Raw genomic sequence first — 24,269 nt, forward strand, 5'->3', positions numbered from 1 at the left:
GAATAACCATCCTAATTATTTTAATGTATACTTTTTTATTTTTCCCTGCTGATACTCTATAGAAAGTTTTCTTTCTGTACTTTTTGTCCATCCTGTGAGAGAAATATCCTTCAACCATTTAACAACATGTTAACTGAAACAAACTCTAGTGAAACAATCTCCTACAAACTTTATGGTATAGAAAAGAAAACATGACCAAAATTTTCAATTTTATTTTAATATTTCACTCTTAATTTTCAAGTATAATTTTCCTTTGTGAGTAATGAAAGAAAAAGTTATTTTAATATTCTAAAAATGAAAGTATATTATTATGATCTTTTGTAGTATCTTTTCCATCTGAAATTGGTTATTTTAATCATCAAGTCTCCATGCAAGCAAAAAGTATACACATTCAATACCTAAAGAAGACTCAATGTAAATTCCTCATACTTTTTAATGTTAAATCTGTAACAGGTAAGTTGTGTACCAACATTTATTTTTCATATTTGACATTGATTTCTGACTAGTTTACAAGACCAATTTTTTTAAAAGGTGGGCATATTTAATTGAATATATATATATATATATATATATATGTGTGTGTGTGTGTGTGTGTATATATATATATATATATATAATCATCATCATCATTTAACGTCCATCTTCCATGCTGGCATGGGTTGGAAAGTTTGACAGGAGCCAGCCAGGTAGAAGACTACACCAGGCTTCAGTATCTGTTTTGGCATGATCTTTACAGCTAAATGCTCTTTCTAATACCAACCACCCCATAGAGTAGAGTGAGTATTTTTTACATGGCATAGGTGTATGGTTAAGAAGCTTGCTTCCCAGTTATGTGGTCTTGGAGTTAGTGTGGTGGATGGAAACTGAAATACACCTGTTGTGTGTGTGCATGCATTCATATGTACCCTAGTCTTAACATCACATGATGGTTGTAAATGGGCATCATCATCACACAAGTGAAGTTGTTCATTTCTAATCTTCTATAAAAACATGTCTTGCTATGAGAAAATATTACAATGTGTTGTATCCCCTGTTGAACTATTATAACACCACTCCAGTATAGCAGTATAGTTAGTTAAACAAGTAAAACACGACTACCTATCTTGGACTACTGAACTGACACTCCTCAACTTCCTATGTCACATTATTTGTAATGATTAGCACATACCACTCATCACATGGGAGGGGTGTTACTATTCTCTCCATAACATCCCCATTTTAAGTTTTTCTTTTTTTAGGGAGTGTAAATTTATTTCTTTTATTAGTAATAATTTTTACATCTCCTCACCTCACCTCCTTTTGCAAATGTCGCAAATGTCAGTTCCACTGGTGACATACCTGCTGGTTTATTTGAATTTGGTGGTATACAGTATACTCTTAAGAATTGTTGTAGAGCTACATCATCCATGGCTTCCTTATTCAACTTTCTTGGGGCTCTCTTAACTGTATCAACATAGTGTTCTGCTTGTCTGTTAGATCTGGAATGGTATGGTGCAGTAGTTACATGTTCTGCAGCAAACGTTTTATGAAACTTTTTAAACTCAAAAGACACAAATTGCATTCCATTAGCAGACACTATTGTGTTTGGGACACCAAATCTCGCAAACAGCTCATGTAAAATGTTTGTCACAGCTGAGGAGGTTGGCTTTTTGCACCTACGAATTTTTGGCCATTTAAAGAAACTATCTACTATCACTAAGTAGTATGAACCATATAAGGGACCAATGAAATCGATGTGTAGTCTCAATGATGGAACATCTACTTTTGGCCAAGTTTCACTTTTTATTGTTGGTAATTTTGCTGCTAGAGCACATCCTCAGCAGCCTTTTACTAAATTTTCAATTTATCTAACCATTTCTGCCAGCATACATAGTTACGCATTGAAGCTTCCAGCCTAAAAATATCTGGATGTCCAACATGAAATTCCCTCAACATTTTCTTTTGCAGTGTTTCAGGTATTACTACTCTCTGTGCATACATCAGTACACCATCACAAGTTGAGTATAGGTTCATGTCTTGGTTTTGTTTCACGCCAATCCTGTTCCTGTTTACTTTTCCTGTTCACTGTATTCATTTCTGTTATGAATTTGTCTTTTCTACATTTAGTTTTATATCTTCAAGGGTCACAGGTAATTTTTGTACCACATTCCACATTACATTTTTTTTTACTTCTTCTGATCTTAATGACTCACAGTGTTTCAGTATCAGTCTGGACAAACGATCCGTATGCCCTAGTTTTTTTTATAGTAAATATTCCATTTTGTAATCATAATTCAATAATGTAGTACTCCATTGCTGTAGTCTATTCATTGTGTGTTTATGGTTTTCCTTTTTTAGAACCATATATTGACAGTTATGGGCATGGTCTGTTTGTAGACAGAAACTTCTTCCATGAATAACTCTATGGAATTTTTTCACACTGAATATGATTGCTAACACTTCCTTTTCTATTTGGCTATGGTTCCTTTCAGCTGGTAATAATGATTGTGATGCATGGGCTATAGCCATTTTACTCCCACCATCATATTTGTGTAGGAGCACTGCTCCTACACTATAATCACTCACATTTGTAGCCAATATAATATCCAACTTTGGATTAAAATGCATTAATGACAAGTTCAATGTTAAAATGTTTTTTAATTTGTCAAATGCCTTCTGATACTTATCAGCCCAGCACCATTTTGCATTTTTCTTTAGCAGATCATTGAGTGGGGCCCTTACATTGTGTATATTGGGGATATAATTTTGATAGTAATTCATTAATCCCAAGAATGCTTGTAGCATAGTTACATTACTTAGTGTGGGCATATTTTTATCACAGTTGCTCTGGATGGATCCAGTTTCCATCTGTTTATATCTATTATCTGGCCCAAGTATTTAATTCTTTTCAGAAAAAACTCATATTTGGCAATGTGAGATTAAGCAATCATTCAAACCTGTTGAAAAATCTGCACAAACTCTTAACTTACTATGTTTCTTATAAATGTAGACCATAGGTGCTGCCCAATCTGAGTGGTCCATCTTCTCCATTATTCCTAGGCTTTCAAGTCTTTCAAGTTCCTTATTTACCTGTTCTAGTGCCATGAACAGTACATTCTGTTTTTGCTTAAATACAGGTGTTGCACTTTGTTTTATTACAATTTTTGCCTTCATTTTCGTGCAGCAGCCAAGTTCATCTGAGAAAACAACTGGAAATAAATGTTTTATTTTGCGTTTCAATCCCTCAGCCACATTAGAGCCCTCAACTGAATTCACTATATTCCCACACAAAATAATTATGGACACATTTCACATTTTGAACAGTTCCATCTACTCTGTGCCAAATAGATTTACTGAATTTTTGAACACATATTTTTAATTTTTTCATTTGGTCATGAAATGTCACATTACACACAAATTCACCTACAAAATACAATCTTTTACCCATGACACCGTGTGCTACTTTAGTAGATTTACTTAATTTCAGCTTACTGATATACTTCCAAGTTCCTTCATTCACAATGGTAATATCACTCCCAGTATCTAGCTGCATTTTTACTCTTATATTTTTAATTTTCACATTTACAAATTTCCTCTTTGTCACATTACTATTTTTTCAACATCTTGTTTGTTCTTTTTTCTCTGTTCCAACGTTTTGTCATCTTGGTTTTATAGTGTGCTTTTACATGTCCAATTTTTCCACAAAGAAAGCAGTGCATGTGTTTCTCACTGGCATAATGACCTTCTCAAAATACAAAAATGAAAAATTCATGATAGATTTAGCTTCTTATTTTATGGAGATATGGATCTTCTTTCTGTTTAATAGTTTATAAAACTTGAAACTAAATTCTGCTTTTATGAAGACAAGACTTGGTGAATCATTTATTTTTTATCTGCCAAAATATTTTTCAGTTCCTTCCTGCTTTCTCAGCCCCACTATTGATGTCATCAGTGGACCAAGAAGATTCCTGAATGTTCCACAAACTGCACCATTTGACCTTGATGTGTATGTATTATACTACTTATTAGTATCTGTTCAAGGATCATTAATTAATACATATCTCTTTCATTAAAATTTCAGTTTCTAGACAAAAAAGATCATGATGCATCCAGTATGTTAGTGACTGGATAATAATATCACTATATATATTCTGTTCCATAGCTTCAATATTTGTTCCCTCTAATTAGTAACAAGCCTAATATTCTAACCTCCCTCAGTTAACATTATTGACGGCCAAGAAAGTTGTGAAAAAGTCATGAGCAGTGTAACTCACTGCACACAACAAGCTTATAGCTTTCTATGCTTACTTCTGTGGCACATTGATACCATCACCTGTCACCTTAATCATCAAGTGAAGGTGACCGGTGATGGTATTATGAGATCATCCCTAGTGGGTTGGTATGGATCCTCACAGATGCGCCCATTCATTGAACTGAACAGATCAAACAAAATGCAAAGAGTGTGTGAGGTCAAATTTCTCCTACTTGTAGCATGAAAACCATTTCTGTGTACTAGTTTCAGTAATAGTGCCTTCTCCATATACAGCACAAATGTCTCAAATGATTTTGGTGACTTTGGGACCTTAACTGAAAGCAAAGAGAAGCAGCTTTCAAAAAGCTCATTTTTACCTACTTTGCACTTTTGTTTGAAAAAGGGTAAAATTTATTCAAATTTCAAAACAATAAACAAAGCTGTTGAGAAAGAACAGAGCAACAAAAGGTCATAAAATGCTATGATAAATATATTTTTCATGTTAATTTGATAATATTGGAAAGAAATAAATGAATTTAGTTGATGACCCCAAAAAACTTTCAAAGCATTTTTATGAAGGAGATGCAAGAAATTATTCTTCTCCAACATCATTGAAATATGGTGCTGCTACTACAACATTCATCACCATTAACCCTCTCTATATTACATATTTTAACAGCCTAAAGTCTACATTCAAACAGTGAATTGACCTTCCTCAAGTGGAGCTGATTTGTTCTAATTAACAAGAACAATCACTTAACATCAGCCCTAATTTTACTATCATTAGTCATCACCAATACCAAAAACACCATTCACTACTGCCTCCCCAACATTTTAAAGCACCACCAAAATAAGCCATTAATTGATTAATTATAATATAACTTGTATAATAGCTTCAAATTCTCAACATTTTTTCTTTTTGTTTGTTTAACAGTAAATGGACATTCAGAATTAAACCAAACCATATTTTATGGCTTGAGATTATAACAACAAACACAAGTGCAATGTCAACTTACTCCTCTTTCTCATACTATGATGGTGAGGGAATTCCCAGCAACAAGAGTCTGGATTAATATTTATTTCCTAAATATAGCTTGATAATAATGATTCCTTACATTGGGTCAAGATTACAAATTTGTTGGATTGAAATTGATTGGATCAACACTAAAATGTGTCTGAGATTTCTTTTATCAATACTATGAAAGATAAAGTGGATGAATGGCAAAGTGAATCTTGGGATGTAAACTTGAAAGATGAAACTAAATACCATGAAGTATGTTAACTCTAGCATTCCCCAGTTTCTGCCATGCACATCACACAAAATGCTTAGCTGCATTTCTTCCAGCTCTTTAAAGTCTGAGTTCTAATACTGCTGTGGTTAACTTAGCCTTTCACCCTTTCAGGTCAGTAACATACCAGTTAAGTACTAGGGGTCAATGCAATCAACTAACACCCTCACCCTAAAATTTCTAGGCTTGTGCCAAAATTTGAAACCATCCTTATTGTTTTTATTATTGTTTACTTAGCATTTTGTTGTCGTTCTGTCAGCATTGGATTACTACATGTCCAGTTGCATTCTACAACCTTAGATATCAAACATCTTTCTTATCATCCTTGTTGTGCCAAACAAACAAGCTTTTTATAGAGCGAGGAAATTCATTTTGATGTCCAACATCTTTAACCAGTCACTTCTTGCAACTCGTTCTTAAGGTTCCTATTCTTTGAAGTTTCTATTTTAGGCTCTGGTATTTTTTCTAATTTCTCATATTCTTTTACTAATTATCTTACATTATATGAGCAAGTAATGTCAGTTAAGCATCACAGTCTTTTCTTTTTATTGAATATTGAATTCATGTCTTGGCATGAATGTTCTATTTACTGGTCCATTTTAAATTTCATATCCCATACTATCTTTACATGGTAATTTTCAAAGATTCTTCAAATTCATTTTTTCACAGATTTGTGAATGTTTGACAACAGTAATCTTATTATATCTTCAGTTCTTATAGACCTTATAGATAAGTGATGTTGACCAATGGGGTGGTTAACATCGCTTTCATTACTCATTTTACCCCTTTTCATCTTTATCATGCGCTTATGGTTTTTTTTTTTTGGTGTTTTGTGTCCCCAATGTTTTGTATTGTCCCATTCTGTGTAAAGCCCCTTGTAGGTAATAAAAAATCAAGTTCTTATATACCTTCTGAGCAAGTGCTTTACATTCAGGGATTATACACACAATTATCTCTTCTCTTTGACCACACAGTCTACATCCAGCCAAGATATCTTCCTTATTTCTGTTCTTCTTAATGTATCTTGTTCTGATTAGCTGATCCTACACAGCTAGGATCAAGTCCCCTGACTCTTCAAAACTCCTTTTTACTCTTCAGTGCTTTGAAAAAACTTTCCATGTAAACTTCTTTGTTTGTATTGTTACTCTGTTTGTGTCCACAAGTAAGTTGGTGTTGAGCAATCAATCTGACAACAATAGAATAGTACTGGGGATTGTCTCTTTCACTCAGACCATGTGGCACACATGCACTGAAGTTTTGGACCTTACCCATTGAATGAAGGTGACAGGCAGTGGTATCTTGAGAGCATCTTATCTGCTGGGCCAATTCCCTAGCTCTGTGAAGTTCACAGAGCTAGGGAAAGTTCGGCACTTCAACACTTCTACCTTATTAAAAACATTTCAACATATGTTTATGTGTTCAAAACAATTTCAACTTTTTTATGTGTATTTCATTAGTATGTATACTTGTTTATGCAAGTGTACATACTGATGCATCATTGCATCAACTATTCACTGAAATTTTGATACAGCTCTAAAAGTATACCAAGGACTATATATTTTTTAAATATACAGGTAACTCCTTTTGTAAATGATTGAATGGCATATATAATTGCTTGTTCTCCTTTTGTCAGGGAGCAAGCATCTGTTGTGTAATTGCCTTCATTGCCATTGGTTCATTCCCCTTACAACACTAACCTTGGCATTTGTAAACTGTATTTAAGGGAATTGTTCACCATCCTTTGAAACCACAACTCCTCATTATTTAATAGATTCTCAGATGTGGTGGAAGCACTCCGTCGGTTATGACGATGAGGGTTCCGGTTGATCCGAATCAACGGAACAGCCTGCTCGTGAAATTAACATGTAAGTGGCTGAGCACTCCACAGACACGTGTACCCTTAATGTAGTTCTCGGGGATATTCAGCGTGACTCAGAGAGTGACCAGGCCGGCCCTTTGAAATACAGGTACAACAGAAACAGGAAGTAAGAGTGAGAGAAAGTTGTGGTGAAAGAGTACAGCAGGGATCACCACCATCCCCTGCCGAAGCCTCGTGGAGCTTTAGGTGTTTTCACTCAATAAACACTCACAACGCCCAGTCTGGGAATTGAAACCGCGAGTCCGCTGCCCTAACCACTGGGCCATTGCACCTCCACTCTCAGATGTAATCCTTTCATATAAACACTGGTTCTACTCATTGTTTGCCCATTTTGTTAAATCTATGTAATTTCCTAATCATAATTAACCTTAATTACAATTAAGTCACACTAGTAACATAAATCTTTCAACTAAATATTTCTTCTTAATATTACTTTTGCAAATTCCTCCTACCCACCACATCTTCACTTACAGCCACCCCATCTTTGAATTCCTTTCCCCATCTTCTCCTCATCCAAAACTACTTTACTGCTACCATCACAACCTATATATCCATTCCTCTTCTCTTCTCCATCCATACTTATTCACATACACTCTTACATACTTCAGCACTCTCTGTCAACAATCCACCTTCATTCTTGAAATTCCACCTTCACCACCCCACTAGAATATTTAACTGAACTCTTTCCCTCCCTTAATATTCAATCCCTCTTGTGCTCACTATCTTAACATCCTAAATTTTATCATCTATTCATAAACCCAACAACATTGACCATCCTTCAAATACCACCTGTACTACCCTTCCCATTCATCTCCCAACTCTCCACTTCTATTACTAATTCTCTCAATACCCTGTTCATTCACCCCTTCCATCTTCTTGATCTGACTCCATTATCTCACCTTCTTTTTCTTGCTCCAACACTCCCCACACTCTCATTGAGCCACCTACCTCCTCCAGCCTCTGTTACTTGCTTGTCTTCCACTACACCCATTCTACCTTTAGATTTCCCTGCATAATAATCTGGTACATAAGATTCTTATCTCTCCACCCTGAAGAAGGAGGCTTGATTTTTTCCAATGTTTGTTTGATTCCATTACTGCTAACAAATTTTTGGTGAACTACATCTGCCAACATTATGAAGTAACTCAGAGCTCCCAGAAACAGTTGTTAGGCTTGTAACACTATACCATCTCCCCTCTAATTCTTTGATTCTATGTAATCTGAGTGAGTTTGCTCTACTAATATATAAATATAGATATATTTATACTTGAATGTTAATCATCAGAAAATTTTGCAGTGTTTGCCTTTTCTTTATTTACATGTATACAAGTATATATACATTCAGTACACTAAACTCAAGGAGTGTTATCTGTTTATTTGCAACATTATCTCTATTATGTGTATATATACATATGTATCGTCATTGTCATCATCATCATCATCATTGTTTAACTTCCTCCTTCCATGCTGGCATAGGCTGGCCAGTTTGACTGGGCAGGAGCTTGCACCATGCTTCTGTGTCTGTTTTGGCATGGTTTTTATGGCTGGATGCCCTTCCTAATACCAACCATTTTGTAGAGTGGGCTGAGTGATTTTTACATGGCACCTGCACAGATGAAGTCAGTTTTGGTATGATTTTTGCAGCTGGATGCCCTTCTAAACACCAGCTACTTTACAGAGTGGATTAGGTGCTTATTAAGTGGCACCTGCACTGGCAGGGTCACCAAGTATATATGAAAGTATATATGTATATAAATGAAACAAAAACGCAATAGAGGGTATTAAAGCATCCGGACATTCATTTTCCATATTTAGTAACCTTTCATAGTAGCACTTCCACTCATCTTTTTTCTTTGAGACACTAAATGCTAGTATACCATTATCCATTTTCACACATTTTTCACCCACATCTCTATTCTCTCTGATGCACTGTTTTGCAATCCAGAAAACCTCACATCTCTGATGCTTGTGCTGTAGAACATTGGCAAATCTCTTACCTTCTGCGATTCCTTTTGCTATGTGAACCTGTTGCCTAGCTTTCCTTCTGTAAAAAATACCTTGTGACAAGAATTTTACAGAAAGCAATGCTTTATGAATTTTGTTCAGATTTGTCTCTCTCAGATACATCCCATTGACGATGTTTGGCATTCCTGATAGATGGCAACACTGAACAAACTAGGTGTTTTCACAACTTTTTATCATAAGGGAGGTATTTTCTCCACAGTAACTTCAATGAATTTACCTTTTACCAGTTGAAATATGTCAAAAACATATTTTAACTAACATAAATTTTGCTTATGCCAGAGCACTGCTAACATTTATATATATATATATATATATATATATATATATATATAGTGGATGGAGCATCATTTCCCATTCAAACTGCTGCAGCCTTTGGAATGTCCTCCTTGCTGTAAGTGTTTGAGCATTATCTTCTCTGCTAGTTCCTCAACAGTTACTATGGGATTTTGTTCCACCAAGGTTTGCAGGATGTCCTTGTCAAGCTCTACAAATCTTCCAGGATGAGGTTTGTCTTCTAGACTGCAGTTTCCAGCTCGAAATTTCTGGAACTACCATTGACACTGGCTTACATTTACTGTCCGATCCCCATATACTGTATTAATATTCCTCACACTATCTGTTGCATTGTTGCCTTCATTGAACTCATAAAGCAAAATATGCTGAATATGCTCCTTTGACACTTCCATTATAACTTTGAAAAAATATCTGTTAAAATTGAACTGCACTCTTCAAAACTTGTACCTAGAATAAGTACAAGTTAAATTACAACCTGCTTTTAAAGCAAGTTGATGCAGGTAGTATATCTTGTCCCTCTCTATCTTTAAGCTCATGCAATTGAAAACAACAGCATTTTTTATGGGATGACCCAATTTATATGTGTGTATGTGTGAGTGTGCGTGAGTGTGTGTATATATATATGTATATATATGTATATATGTATATATATATATGTGTATATATATATATATATATTTATATTCATGGATACAAGATAGTACCAGCATTGCTAGAAATAAGAGTTGAAGATATGTATATATATATATGTATATAAATGAAACAAAAACGCAATAGAGGGCATTAAAGCATTCGGACAGATAGATGATACAAAGGTGGACAAGAGAAACAACAATTAGAAGGACAGGCAAAAAAAAGGGTCAGCCTTGGCTTTCTTCCATCAGTCAAGTCCCAGAAATCCTGACCATTTCAGGCAGTTACACTTGAGGTGGTTCAATCTGGTTGTCCCCAAAAAGTCTAAGCTAAGAGCATTAAACCCCTTTGTAAGAAAACTAGCAAATGTGTATAGCAACAAAGACAAAAAATAAATAAACAAAAACAAATGGAGAACATGGTACACAATTATGAATACAAACAACAAGAAATAACAACAGGCGTCTATCAACTGAGAACAAATCAAATTGAGCTGGCGTGGAACATGAGAGATGGACACAAGAGGTGTTGACGATTGGCAGTCAGGCCAAGAAAGAAAGATCATGCCTGGCTGGACAACAGTCACGTGGAAGGTGGAGAGATGGGTAGGGGATGGCAGGATTGAAGGATTAGAAAAAAAACAGAGACAAAGAGAAAGGTACAGGGGAGATAAACGAGTGGGAAGTAGTGGGAGTTAAAGAAAGAGAAGGCCAAAAAATGTGAGAGAGGGAAAGCAAGAAAAAGGAAGGAAAACGAGAGGGGGAATAAAAGATAGAGTAAGAGTCGTACAAAATTTAGATACATACCTTCTATAAGGTGAGCACATATGCCACTATATATATATATATATATATATATATATATATATATATATATATATATATATAAATATAATATAAATATAGAAATGAAACAAAAACGCAGTAGAGTGCATTAAACCGTTCGGACAGATGGATGATTCAAAGGCAGTCAAAAGAAAATCAATTAGGACAGGCAAAAAAAAAAAACGGATCATTCTTGGGTTTCCTTCATCTGTCTCAAGTCCCAGAAGTCATGACCATTTTAAGCAGCTACACTGAGATGGTTCGATTTTTCAAACCTACTTTCTTGCTCACATGATTAACAGAACCTCTTCCTAGTTTATGGACTAGTTAGATTGCTTAACGAACTCAGATTTTACCTTTTTTGCCCCAAGTCTATATTAGTTATCAACTAATAATTATTATCGACAATGCCGTCCCCTTTCAACTATGCTAGTCAAAATTTTCTCACACCGCTTTATTCCCACATGTTCTTCGACCACCTCTCTCCACCCCTCTCTAACTAACCCTATCTCTCTCCCTATGTTTCTCTATGCCCCCCCTTCCATAACCATCATCGCCATATATAAAAGAGCGATTGCATTATCGTTAACCCCACTCGCTTCCAAATATCTAAAGAAGAAATACGCACAGATCATGAATGGTTAAAGTTAAGTAATTCTTCTTTCAGCCTCGCTTCCTCTACCTTCTATCTTTGCGCGTATCATCATTATTCTTTCACTATTCTTTGATTACTCTCTCATTATATTGTTCTTTCAGTACTCTCTCATTATATTATTCGTTCTCTCTTTCTTTCAGTATTCTCTCATTACTCTGTCTAGCTCAAATATGGTTTTTATTTAGTCTTGTCTCCCGGTTCATAGCCACTTACTTTCCCCTAAAAATCTCATTTTCTCAGATTTTTCAAACCTACTTTCTTGCTCACACGATTAACAGAACCTCTTCCTAGTTTATGGTGTTTTGCAATGCAGATAATCTTATGATTTGCAACACTAACTTCAGGAAACCTACCAGCCACCTACCGATCGGGCCAACATACCAGCCAAATTGACTACATCCTTCCCAGGCAAAGAATGTACCCCACAACATAGACTGGTAGTTAGTGACTTTAGGATCAGGACTAGGAGGACAACAAGAAGACGACCAACACGGAGAAGAAGGATCTGGAAGCTTAAAGATCCTGCGAATGGACAGAGATTTAGGGACATGCTACTTGAAGCCTTTGACGAAGTAGAAGGGGATAGAGTATCACATGGGGTAGAAGACAACTGGACGTTTCTAAGGGACAACCTGCTGAGAGCCACTGACCAGATCTGTGGTTGGTGCAAAGTCCCCTCTCGTCCCAAGGTAACGTGGTGGTGGAACAGTGTTGTAGACAGGGCTATTAGAGAAAAGAGACAGGCTTGGAAGCACTGGAAGAACGGTGGTAGCAGGGAATTGTATCAGACTGCCAAAAGGGAAGCTAGGAGACAGGTCTATCTAGCCAGAGGGGAAGCAGATAAGAAAAAAGTTGCCAATGTTCTGCGCCGTGAGGACCAAAGACTGGAGGTGTTTCGCGTTGCAAGACAGTGTGTGAGAGAGAATTGTGATGTGGTAGGAGAGAAGTGTGTTTGCATGGAAGGTGGTTTACTTGCGCTAAATGATGATGCAAAGAGAGTGGTTTGGAGATGCCACTATGAAAGGTTGCCGAATAAAGAAAATGAATGGGATAAAGAGAGTCTGCCGAATGTTGACCCAACAGAGGGACCAGCTATCCGAGTTGATAGTTCCTTGGTAGTTAAGGCAATTAGAAGTATGAAGACAGGGAAAGCCCCCAGGCCCATCAGGAATCACTGTAGAGATGCTCAAAATATCTGGTAGTGTCGGCTATAGCCTAGTCACCCGTATAGTTAATCAGGTGATACACGAAGGAGTCATACCCAATGACTGGTGTAGCCGCATAATAGTCAACTGCTACAAAGGTAAAGGTGACGCCCTAGATACAAATAATTACAGAGGTATCAAGCTGTTGGATCAGGTGATGAAGGTTATGGAGAGGGTCATAGCCCAACTAATTAGAGAGAGAGTTAGTTTAGATGAGATGCAGTTTGGGTTCGTGTCAGGGAAAAGTACCACTGATGCTATATTCCTGGTAAGGCAGCTGCAGGAGAAATACCTAGCCAAAGATAAGCCCCTGTACCTGGCTTTTGTTGACATGGAGAAAGCCTTCAACAGGGTCCCCCGATCCCTTATCTGGTGGTCAATGAGGAAACTAGGGATAGATGAATGGTTAGTGAGAGCTGTGCGAGCCATGTACAGGGACGCTGCTAGTAAGGTGAGGGTTGGCAACGAGTACAGTGAAGAATTCCGGGTAGAGGTAGGGGTCCACCAAGGCTCAGACCTCAGCCCCCTCCTATTTATCATAGTCCTCCAGGCAATAACGGAGGAATTCAAGACAGGATGCCCTTGGGAGCTCCTCTATGCTGATGACCTTGGTCTAATTGCTGAGTCACTATCAGAACTGGAGGAGAAGTTTCAGGTGTGGAAGCAAGGATTAGAATCGAAGGGCCTTAGAGTCAATCTAGCTAAAACCAAAGTCGTAATAAGTAGGAAGGTAGACAAATCACAAGCGCCTTCAGGTAGATGGCCCTACTCGATCTGTAGAAGAGGTGTAGGTAGAAACTCTATAAGATGCACCAAGTGTAAGCTATGGACACATAAGAGGTGCTGCAATGTCAAAGGAAGGCTAACTAGGAAGATGGTTTTTGTATGTGGCAGATGCTCAGGAACAATAAACATTGAAAATGCTCTGAGACCAACTTCCGTCACTTTCCAAGAAGAAAAACTAGAAATAGTTGATAGCTTCTGTTACCTAGGTGACAAGTCAGTAGCGGGGGCGGGTGTGTTGAAAGTGTAACTACTAGAGTAAGAATAGCTTGGGCAAAGTTCAGAGAGCTCTTACCTCTGCTGGTGACAAAAGGCCTCTCGCTCAGAGTAAAAGGCAGACTGTATGACGCGTGTGTACGAACAGCCATGCTACATGGCAGTGAAACATGGGCCGTGACTGCTGAGGATATGCGTAAGCTCGCAAGAAATGAAGCCAGTATGCTCCAATGGATGTGTAATGTCAGTACTCATACTCGACAGAGTGTAAGTACCTTGAGAGAAAAGCTGGACCTAAGAAGCATCAGATGTGGTGTGGAAGAGAGACATTTGCGATGGTATGGGCATGTGGCGAGAATGGATGGAGATAATTGTGTGAAAAAGTGCCACACCCCAGCGGTTGAGGGAACCTGTGGAAGAGGCAGACCCCGGAAAACCTGGGACGAGGTGGTGAAGCACGACCTTCGAACTTTAGGTCTCACTGAGGAAATGATTAGAGACCGAGACCTCTGGAAGTATGCTGTGCGCGAGAAGACCCGGCAGGACAAGTGAGACCATAACCCGTGGCCTTCTACATGGGATGTAGCCAGCCCACTTATGCATACCTTCCCTTCTTGGGACACAAAACTCTACTTGTGAAGACCTGTTGAGGCAAGTGGAAATCAGAATCGAAATCGATCAATGGAAATTGCAGCTGAGTTACCAGTGCCGGTGGCACGTAAGAGAACCATCCGAATGTGGCCGTTGCCAGCGCCGCCCAGACTGGCCTCGTGCCGGTGGCACGTAAAAAGCACCATCCGTTCTTGGCCGTTGCCAGCCTCACCTGGTCCCCGTGCCGGTGGCACGTAAAAAAAGCACCATCCGTTCGTGGCCGTTTGCCAGACTCGTCTGGCACCACCATCCGTTCGTGGCCGTTGCCAGCGCCACCTCGTCTGGCCCCGTGTCGGTGGCACGTAAAAAGCACCCACTACACTCACGGAGTGGTTGGCGTTAGGAAGTGCATCCAGCCGTAGAAACACTGCCAGATCAGACTGGGCCTGATGCAGCCTTCTGGCTTCACAGACCCCAGTTGAACCGTCCAACCCATGCTAGCATGGAAAGCGGACGTTAAATGATGATGATGATGATGATGATAAACACACACACACACACATATATCATCATCATTGTTCGACCGTGGTTGAGACAATGGAATTTACTATGTTACGCCAGACTTCACGGTCCATCATAGCATTACGGAGGTCCTGTTGCTGGATGCCTGTATCCCTGGAGATTACATTAGGGTAGGAGAGTGTGCACCCTCTGGTATCGCGAGCAGATGGCTTACAGAGAAGAGTAGAAATTACCTCGTTTTCAGCTCTACAACAAACTGGACTCTTCTACCTTTCACAAGAGATGATACAGGTGGTAGTTTTCCATATATTTGTACTTTGGTTGGATATATAATAATAACATTAGGGAATATAACTCCAAACTTACAGGGGAAAATTCAATTTCGTATTAAATCAAATTTCACAATATAAATATATAATATATATAAATTAGAGAAAAACCACTATTATGTAATTCAAACAATGATAGACATAAACCAAATCATGAAGAAAAAATAAAATATATTATAAAACATATAACTAGATCACAAAAAGTTTTTAAAAAACGAATAAACAATATATAATAAGTAAAAAGACTACGTACGTTTCGTGGCTATAACTGCAATTCGAATTAAATTTAAATTTAATCCCAAAACAATTCAATTTTAAAGTATAGTTACTCCTCGGGTCAACAATAATAACAATAATAGTTAAATAAATAATCAAATAGAATTAAACAATATTTCTTAAAGAAATAAAATCATGATAATTGTTATAGAAGAAATTCCGTTAAATAAATTTAAACTTAAAAAGTAGGACCAGGTGTCTATAATACATTTATCATGTTAAAAACCTAAGGTAAAAAAAAACAGAGTAAATAGAAAAATGTATTTTATCTGTGAAGATATATTTTAGCTTTGAGAATAACATTAACAAACTATAGTATATCTTTTCACTACCTATACTCTAATATTTTACATTACAAACTATTTTACAAATCAATCACACTTAATACTTTTAGATTTTAGTTCACATATAATAATTATAAAATTTTAAAAATTAAATAAATGTACATATCTAAATTATAATTAACAAATAAAACAATTAGAAATCCATATTTTTCCATCAATAAACATATAAATAAATAATTTACTCCATTATTTCTTATACTTATCATTCCAAAAATATTTATGAAATAAAAAATAAAAAATTCCAAAACTAAAAATGTATTACTTATCATTTATAAAATTATTTGCGCAAATATTTTTTATATTTAGTACTATTGAATTTAATAATAATAATAATAATGATGTTGTTGTGATGCATGTACTCTTTATCCCATTTGAGTGTTCCACTCATTGGATGATAGGTTTTTTTTTGAGGTGGGGATTAACGCAGTGATTTATTTCTGGTATCATTATATCATTGAAGATTTTGTGGCAGGAGATAAAGTTTCAGCGAGGGCTATCCTTTGTTCTGAATCAATGATCTATCAGCTGTTAAGGTACAGCTTTAGGTAAATTCCGTAAAAATTTTTATTCGTTTTTTTATACATTTCGTTTGAGAAAAAATGATAGGGACGTGTGTATATGTTGATGGTGGGGTGCGAGATAGAAAGTGTGTGTTTGAGAGAGAGAGAAAGAAGGTGTATGTTGATCGGTATGTGAGTGATTGACAGAGAGAGAGAGTGTGTGTGTGATAGCGTAACACCTCTCTCTCTCTTTCTCCGTCAAACACACACTAAAAACATGCGAGAAAAAGTAAATGTATAAAATTTACGCTATCTCTTTCCCTCTCTGTCTCACACACACAGTAACACACACTTTCTCTCTTTCCAACAATACACCCCCTCTCTCTCTCTCTCAGTCAATCACTCGCACACACAATCAAAAAAGATGTGAGGAAAACTAAATTTTAAAAATGTACACTGTTCCTCTTTCCCTCACACACACAAATACACACACACACAAAGCATACATTTTAAAAATTTATTTCTCCTCGCATCTTTTTTGAGTGAGAGTGTAAGTGATTGACTGAGAGAGAGAGGTGTGTGTTGTTGGAAAGACAGAGAGGGGAAGTGTGCATTGCAATGTGAGAGAGAGTGAAAGAGGGGAAGTGTATGTTGCAATGTGTGTGTGAGAGAGAGAGAGATAGCGTAAATTTTATTTATTTACTTGTTCTCCCGTCTTTTAGTGTGTTTGACAGAGAAGGGGGGCAATACGCTATCACACACTCTCTCTCTCTCTCAGTCTCTCACTCAAAAAGATGCAAGGAAAAATAAATTTTAAAAATGTATGCTGTCACTCTCCCCCCTCCCCCCTACATACACCTCTTCACCATTGCAAGAAGGGGACTTAATTCATGTTAGCAAACTTACAGATTTCACTGACGTTAAAAATTGGTAAAAGTTATGGTTGAAAATTGATTTTTACCACAATCCACAGGTGTCTTGGGAAAAATAAGTTGACAAAAGCACAGCCATGGTCATGACCAATGTCCTCCTAAAATTGGAGTGACATGCGTACAAATTTGTGGACATGCATAAATTACATTCATACACACACACACACATACACATCCTGCCTTTTATAGATATAGATATGTATATATATATTCCATACTGTATGTTATTGTAAAGTTAAGAAATCCAGTTGTCTAATTCTGTTTACTGTTGCTCTAAATCTCGAAAGTTCCAGCCCTTCATTTGTTTTTGATTTTTTACCTGCTATCTTATCCAAATGTTCACCCTTTATACATCTATGTAAAAGGTGAGCTTTTTCGAATTGCATCTCCGTACGTGTTTATTCGGAATAAAATTCAGCACTGAATATGCTCTGGTTAAATTTACAATTTAAAAATAGGATAAAATCTTTATAAGAATTTATCAAGTAGTTAGCATGAAACAATTCTATATGCTACGCTGGATACATTGGGTGTTCGTCTGGTATATTGATTTTTGTTCATTTTTTTATAAATCTTGAATTATGCTTGCACTGAGGATTAAAAAGTGCATTTGTGTACTCATTATGAAATCATATGATATGCAGCTGAATTCTGATTTTAAGAGGCTCGCTTCGAGAGTTGTATTCCCTTGCATTCGGTACTATGTGTTTGTTTATTTTGGTAGTTTTGACTTTAAGAGTCCCTCCTAGCATGTGGCATTTATGTATAGTAATGCCCACAATATATATATAAATATATGTATCTATATGTATCAGCGATGGTCTTCCTCGGTCACGAGTGAATGGCCTTCATACGTATGTATGTATGTATATGTGTCTGTGTGTGTGTGTGTGTATTTATATATATATGTGTGTGTGTGTATATATATGTATGTATGTATGTATGTATGTGTGTGTTCATATATATATATATATATATATATATGACAACCTGTAAATTACGTCCCTGTAAATTAGCAGTTCAGCAAAAAAGACCGATACAATAAGTACTAGGCTTTGCATGGCCGCAGTTAAATGACTGAAACAAATAAAAGAATAAAAGAAATCTAAATAGCAGTGGACGACACTCACATTTTCAATCGTTGAAGAGAACAACCCTCAGAGGTAAACTACCATTTCATTAACCACTTTGCCCCACAATGTACATGTGAACTTAAATACTTGAGTAGTCTAGATATGTATACATGTGTGTGTGTGTGTGTGTGTGTGCATGTGTATGTAGGCATATGTAAATATACGGGTGTGATACATGTATGTGTGCATACATGTATGTATACATGTGTGTGGATATATGTGTATACATATGTATATGCACACACATATCCATGCATGTGTATTTTTTCTGCTTCTTATGTGCCCATATATTTGTGCATGCATCCATCATCGTTGTCATTGTTTGGCATCCACATGGAAAGCAGACGTTGGGTGGTGATAGTGGTGGTAGTGGGTACGAGTGCAGAGGTGTGGAGACATGTGAGCTGGAGGAGATATTTATGTGTGGGTGTGTGTATGTGTGTATGTATGTATATACATGTGTGTGTCGGTATGTATGTATATATTTGTATGTGTATACATATAGGTTTATATATATATGTATGTGTATGCATATGTATATGTGTGTATGTATATATATATGCATGTGTATGGATGTGTGTATATGTATGAATATATCCGTGCATGTGTGTGTATATATATGTATATGTGTGCGTGTATATATATATGTGTGTGTGTAGATAAATATATGTGTATTTATTAATATGTGCATATGTGTATATATATGTGTGTGATTTTTCTACATGTAATAACTTAAGAATCTTAACATGCATTTTTCATTGTAATCCACATTTTTTTCCAGGCAGTGCAATCAAACTTCTAAATATTCTTTTGCTAAAAAATATTTTAATTATTTTTCATTGTTGATGATTGAATTAAAATAAGAATTTTATGTTGTGTGTTTTAATTTTCACATATTTTTTTCTTAAATTCTAAAAATAAAAACAAGTTTTCTGGACAGGGTTTCGTTGTATAATATAAAATAAAAATGACTTAAAAAATGCCAAAATAGCCAATGCATCCACTGTAAGGCACGAGGAGCCACCTGCCCTTTTGCTTTTTCTGAACAGCATTACTAGAAGCCTTCAGGTCTGCCCCTTGAAAGAAACAATAACAATATTGTATCATTAAATTTTGAGGAATAAAATTCTTTTTAATGAAGTTTTCATACATATGCTAAAATTCCATATTATAATCCAATTTTCATAAACCAGTTTAAAACTCCAATTTATATAAATGAAATATAACCTACTTTCCATAAACCGATTTCAAGCTTATCTATAAAAGATACAAAAAGTTTATTAAAAAATTTACTTTTTCAAAAATGTTTTTAAGATTTTTCTTTTTAAATTCATGAGCAATATTTATATTTAACTTTTGATTTAAGGCTGTAATTTTCTAGTTTTCAATTTTTTTTTTATGGAATTGAAAATGTGAAATTTTTCTATTCTTTTTCTTTAATATTTGTTTTGATTTTTTTTCCTTTCTTCATTCAATTCAGTCCCCACCCCTGCCATATTATTTATTTTTCCTTCGGTATTATTATTAGGCCCTGTATTCAAGTCAACCCCACCCCATAAAGAGAAACATCAAATTTAAAGCATGCAAGCAATATTTGCTTGTTTTGTGTTAATTAAATTAAACTCACCTGTATATTTATTTCCTTTAAAATTAACAATTTTTAGGATAATGAGAAATGTAATTATAATTGTAAAAAATATTAGATCCTATATCTTCACTGTATATAAAATTTTTATATTGAAACAAAGTGCATAATATGAACACACCAAAAAAAAAAAAAGTGTGAAAATTCATTATGAAAGATAATAATTTTCTGTATAATAGTGAATATTAATATAATACTAATTTTATTATAAAATCAAAAAATAAATGAGCTATATCTACAGGGTACATAAGGTATTTGAGGACATACCTTTTTTGCTGCATTTTTTGCTAACTCTGTATAATCTTTGTTTCAGAAAATAATAATGGCAGACTCTCAGCTTACTCAAGAAATGAAGAGGCATGCTGTTATTGTGGTTATAAAGACTGAGCATAGCAATTTAGAAATATCGTGATTTTTAAAAGTTGCCAGGTTTTTCTTCTACAAAGTTTGTAAGGAGCTAGAGACTGAAGACGGAAATGTATCACCAGTATCAAAGCATTCTAAATGCTCTGAAATCATTAGAACACCTGAATTTATCTAGCAAGTTCAACAGACCATTGATTACAATCCCAGAAAGTCTTTGAGGTCAATTGTAAAAGATCTCCATGTGTCAGAAGGAACGGTCAGAAGCGTTGTCTGCAAAGACATCAGATATAAGTCTTAAATTATGAGGATATGTCAATTTGCCAGAAAAAGCAAAAGAAAATCACTACATTAGATCTAATAGGCTCTTAAGCAAACTGAAAAATCCAGCCGAAGAAGATTTGATTTGGTTTTTCTCAAACGAGAAAAACTTCAACCAGGATCTAAAAGTTAACAGAAGAAATGGCAGATGGTTATATGCAGACCCTTCTGAAGTTCCTAGTGTTATGCATACAAAATTTCCTGCAACTGTCATGGTTTTAGGGGTTGTCAGCAATGAAGGACATGTGATGCCTCCTTACTTCTTTCCACAAGGCCTTAGAGTTAACTCTGCCACCAACATTGAGGTCCTGGAAATAATTGTTAAGCCCTGGATAGACAGTGTATGCAATGGAAGGCCATATGTGTTTTAGTAAGACTCTGCACTATCGCACATGGCTCCAGTAACACAGGAATGGATGTTTGAAAATTTTCATGATCACATAACCCTGAACATTTGGCCTCCTAATTCTCCAGATCTCAATCCATTGGACTATTACATGTGGAGCAATTTTGAGAGAGAAGTCAATGAACACACCCATAACACCAAAGATTCTTTGAAAGCTGCCATAGTCAGAGTAATGTCCAAATGCATGTAGATGATTTAGATCTCATATAGAAGCAGTTGTTGAAGCTGAAGGTGGCTTTTATTGAATAACATTATAGAAAAGAAGGTTTATTTTTATCCTCATAGCATTTTTTGATAAATAAAGTTATCTTTTATTATGTATATATGTTTTTTTTATAAACATAAATCTGTCCTCAAATATCTTACACACTCTGTATATATAGTAAGAAGAGGTATGAGAATATATTAACTATATAGTAAGAAGATAATCTGATCATATGAATAGTAAAACCATGGCTAATATAAAATTTTTTAAAATGTAAAAATAGCCAATGCATCCACTGTAAGGCAGGAGGAGCCACTTACCCTTGTTAGGGCAAAGTTAGTTTGTTAGTCAAAATCAGTGCAAAATAAAAATAAAGTCTGCAATTCAGCTACTGTTCTTGCCTGAAAATAAAAATCCTGCTACTCTGAAAATCCAATCATACTATGTTAAAGCAAAAACCTTGTCAATTTACCCTAAGAAATAATAATCTAAATTCTGCTGCTCATAATATTGCATTAAAGTTTAAAAGCAAACAAAAAAACTTATTAAAACTTCAGAAGTTCTAGCAACTTAAGCCGTCGTAATGTTTTGCTTTCATTTGTTTAATAAAAATTCCTCCTCATATAATGAGTCTGCTTTCATTTTGTGATAGACAATTATCATTCAAAAAATGCCAGCTTCTCAATCCTGTTTTTTTATTAGGTTAAAATGATTAAGCTTTGAACCACAGTAACATTTTTCTGCAATAAGTATGTATGTATGGTGGTATATGTACATATGTGCGTGTGTGTCTGTGTGTTAGTGTTTATTTATAATAGACAGCAGAAAAGAATTCACTTGTCCTCAATTTTTGTCAACTTACCCCCTCTCTCCTTAAAGCTATGTTTTTATCACACTCACCTTTGTTTCCCTTCATGGGCATTTTAAACGTTACTTATGTGTATGTGCATTGTGTGTGTGTTTATGAAAGTATGTATACAGCATTGTGTGTATATGCCTGAAGTCAATTTCAGGCATTATTCTCTTGTTTTTGACCTCACTTATTTGAAATCTCAACTTCTTTTTCTACTGAACCAAATTTCAAATTTTGTAGCTCAAAATGTAGTTTAGGTGATAACCAATCTAAAAAATGTATAAACATCATCAAATTTGGTAAAAAAAACTGAATTAGTAACAAAGAGAATATTATCCATGCACTGCCATGTGCAAATGATCTTTATTACAATATAGTGTATTCTATGAATATGAGCTAGATCTTTGCAAGATGCCTAAATACTGAAATGAATCAAACATTTTGCAGTATTAGTTTCCAATTTTAGCAGAAGGCCATCAAATCCGGAGGGGAAAGAAGTGGATTACAATGACCTCAGTGCTAGGCTGATATTCATGTTATCAAGTACTGAAAAGATAAAAGGCAAAGACGACCTTGGTGGAATGTGAAATCAGAATGTAGGAACAGACAAAATGCTGCAAAGCTTTCACCCTGCCCATTAATGACTCTGCCAACTCATCTTAGTACTGTAATAAGTAATAATATTACTTGAAAATTGTTTTACATACTTTTGGCACATTTAGCTTATACAGTAACTTTTTTTTCATTTTGAATATTTTTTGAAAAGATTAGCACCATGGCACTCATCTTGATGAATTCTATCATATGAGCTAATCAAAAACAAAATTTTTACACAGAAACAAAACTTGTTTTGAATTTGCTTTTAGGCATCACCACTGTCTTTGGCACATTTAGTCCCAGTAATTAGTCGAGATCTATTAGAAAAGTTATATTTAGATATAGATTTCTTTTGAAAAAAGAACAATATTTGGAGTCAAAGTCGATTTCAGGTGTTAATCTCCTTTTTTTTCTTCTACTAAATACTTTTGCATATAACTAACATGGATAGATTCCTGTTGTCGAGATTTATCATATAAGCTAAAATAAAATATAAATTTTTTTTTAAATTTGGACTCAGTCAATTTCTTCTGTTTGTGACCTCACATATTTGACTTAAACTTTTTTCTATTGGACCAATTTTCAAAGTTTTTAGCTCTAAATGTAGCTTATGATGTAACCAATCTAAAAATGTAAACATCATCTAATTTAATTAAAAACTGAGTTAGTGACAAAGCCTAGAAGTGGTCATAAGTGAGTAAATGTTGACACACACAGTGGTGTGTGAATATTTTTTGAAAAAATTAGCACACACAGTAGTGTGTGAATATTTTTTGAAAAGATTAGCACCACGACACTCATCTTCATGAGTTCTATCATATGAGATAAAAAACAAAATGTTTAGGTTTTGAATTTGGTTTTAGGTGTTACCACTTTTTCAGCACATTTGGCCCCAGTAGTTTTTTTATTAAAAATGTTGTTTTTATATAATTGGAATCATCGGATTCCTCTATTAGAGATCTATCAGAAAAGATGAATTTAGATATAGTTTTCTTTTGAAATAAGAATAATATTTGGAGTCAAAGTTGGTTTCAGGCATTAAGCTCCCTTTTCTTTTGCTGGTTTTTACCTCAGTACTTTTTTTCTACTGGATATTTTTGCATATAACATGGATAATTCTTCTTGCTGAGATCTATCATATAAGCAAAAATAAAATATAGATTTATTTTTAAAAAGATATTTGCACACAAAGTCAATTTCAGGCATTAATCTCCCGTT

The 24,269-nt window shown here is 35.3% G+C and overlaps 1 protein-coding gene across 1 annotated transcript in view; it reads left to right on the forward strand.

The window, feature by feature from the left end:
• The window catches only part of LOC115210489, a 67,276-nt gene that overhangs the window by 32,349 nt on the left and 10,658 nt on the right, over nt 1-24,269 (forward strand). Inside the window, exons 8-10 of the mRNA XM_036502145.1 lie at nt 325-453; nt 3,892-3,993; nt 5,165-5,269. Of these exons, the coding sequence (XP_036358038.1) occupies nt 325-453; nt 3,892-3,993; nt 5,165-5,269 (336 nt within the window). The remainder of the gene's footprint in view (nt 1-324; nt 454-3,891; nt 3,994-5,164; nt 5,270-24,269) is intronic.

This window comes from Octopus sinensis, linkage group LG4 (assembly GCF_006345805.1).
Source record: "Octopus sinensis linkage group LG4, ASM634580v1, whole genome shotgun sequence".
In the NCBI taxonomy this organism is placed as follows: Eukaryota; Metazoa; Mollusca; class Cephalopoda; order Octopoda; family Octopodidae; genus Octopus; species Octopus sinensis.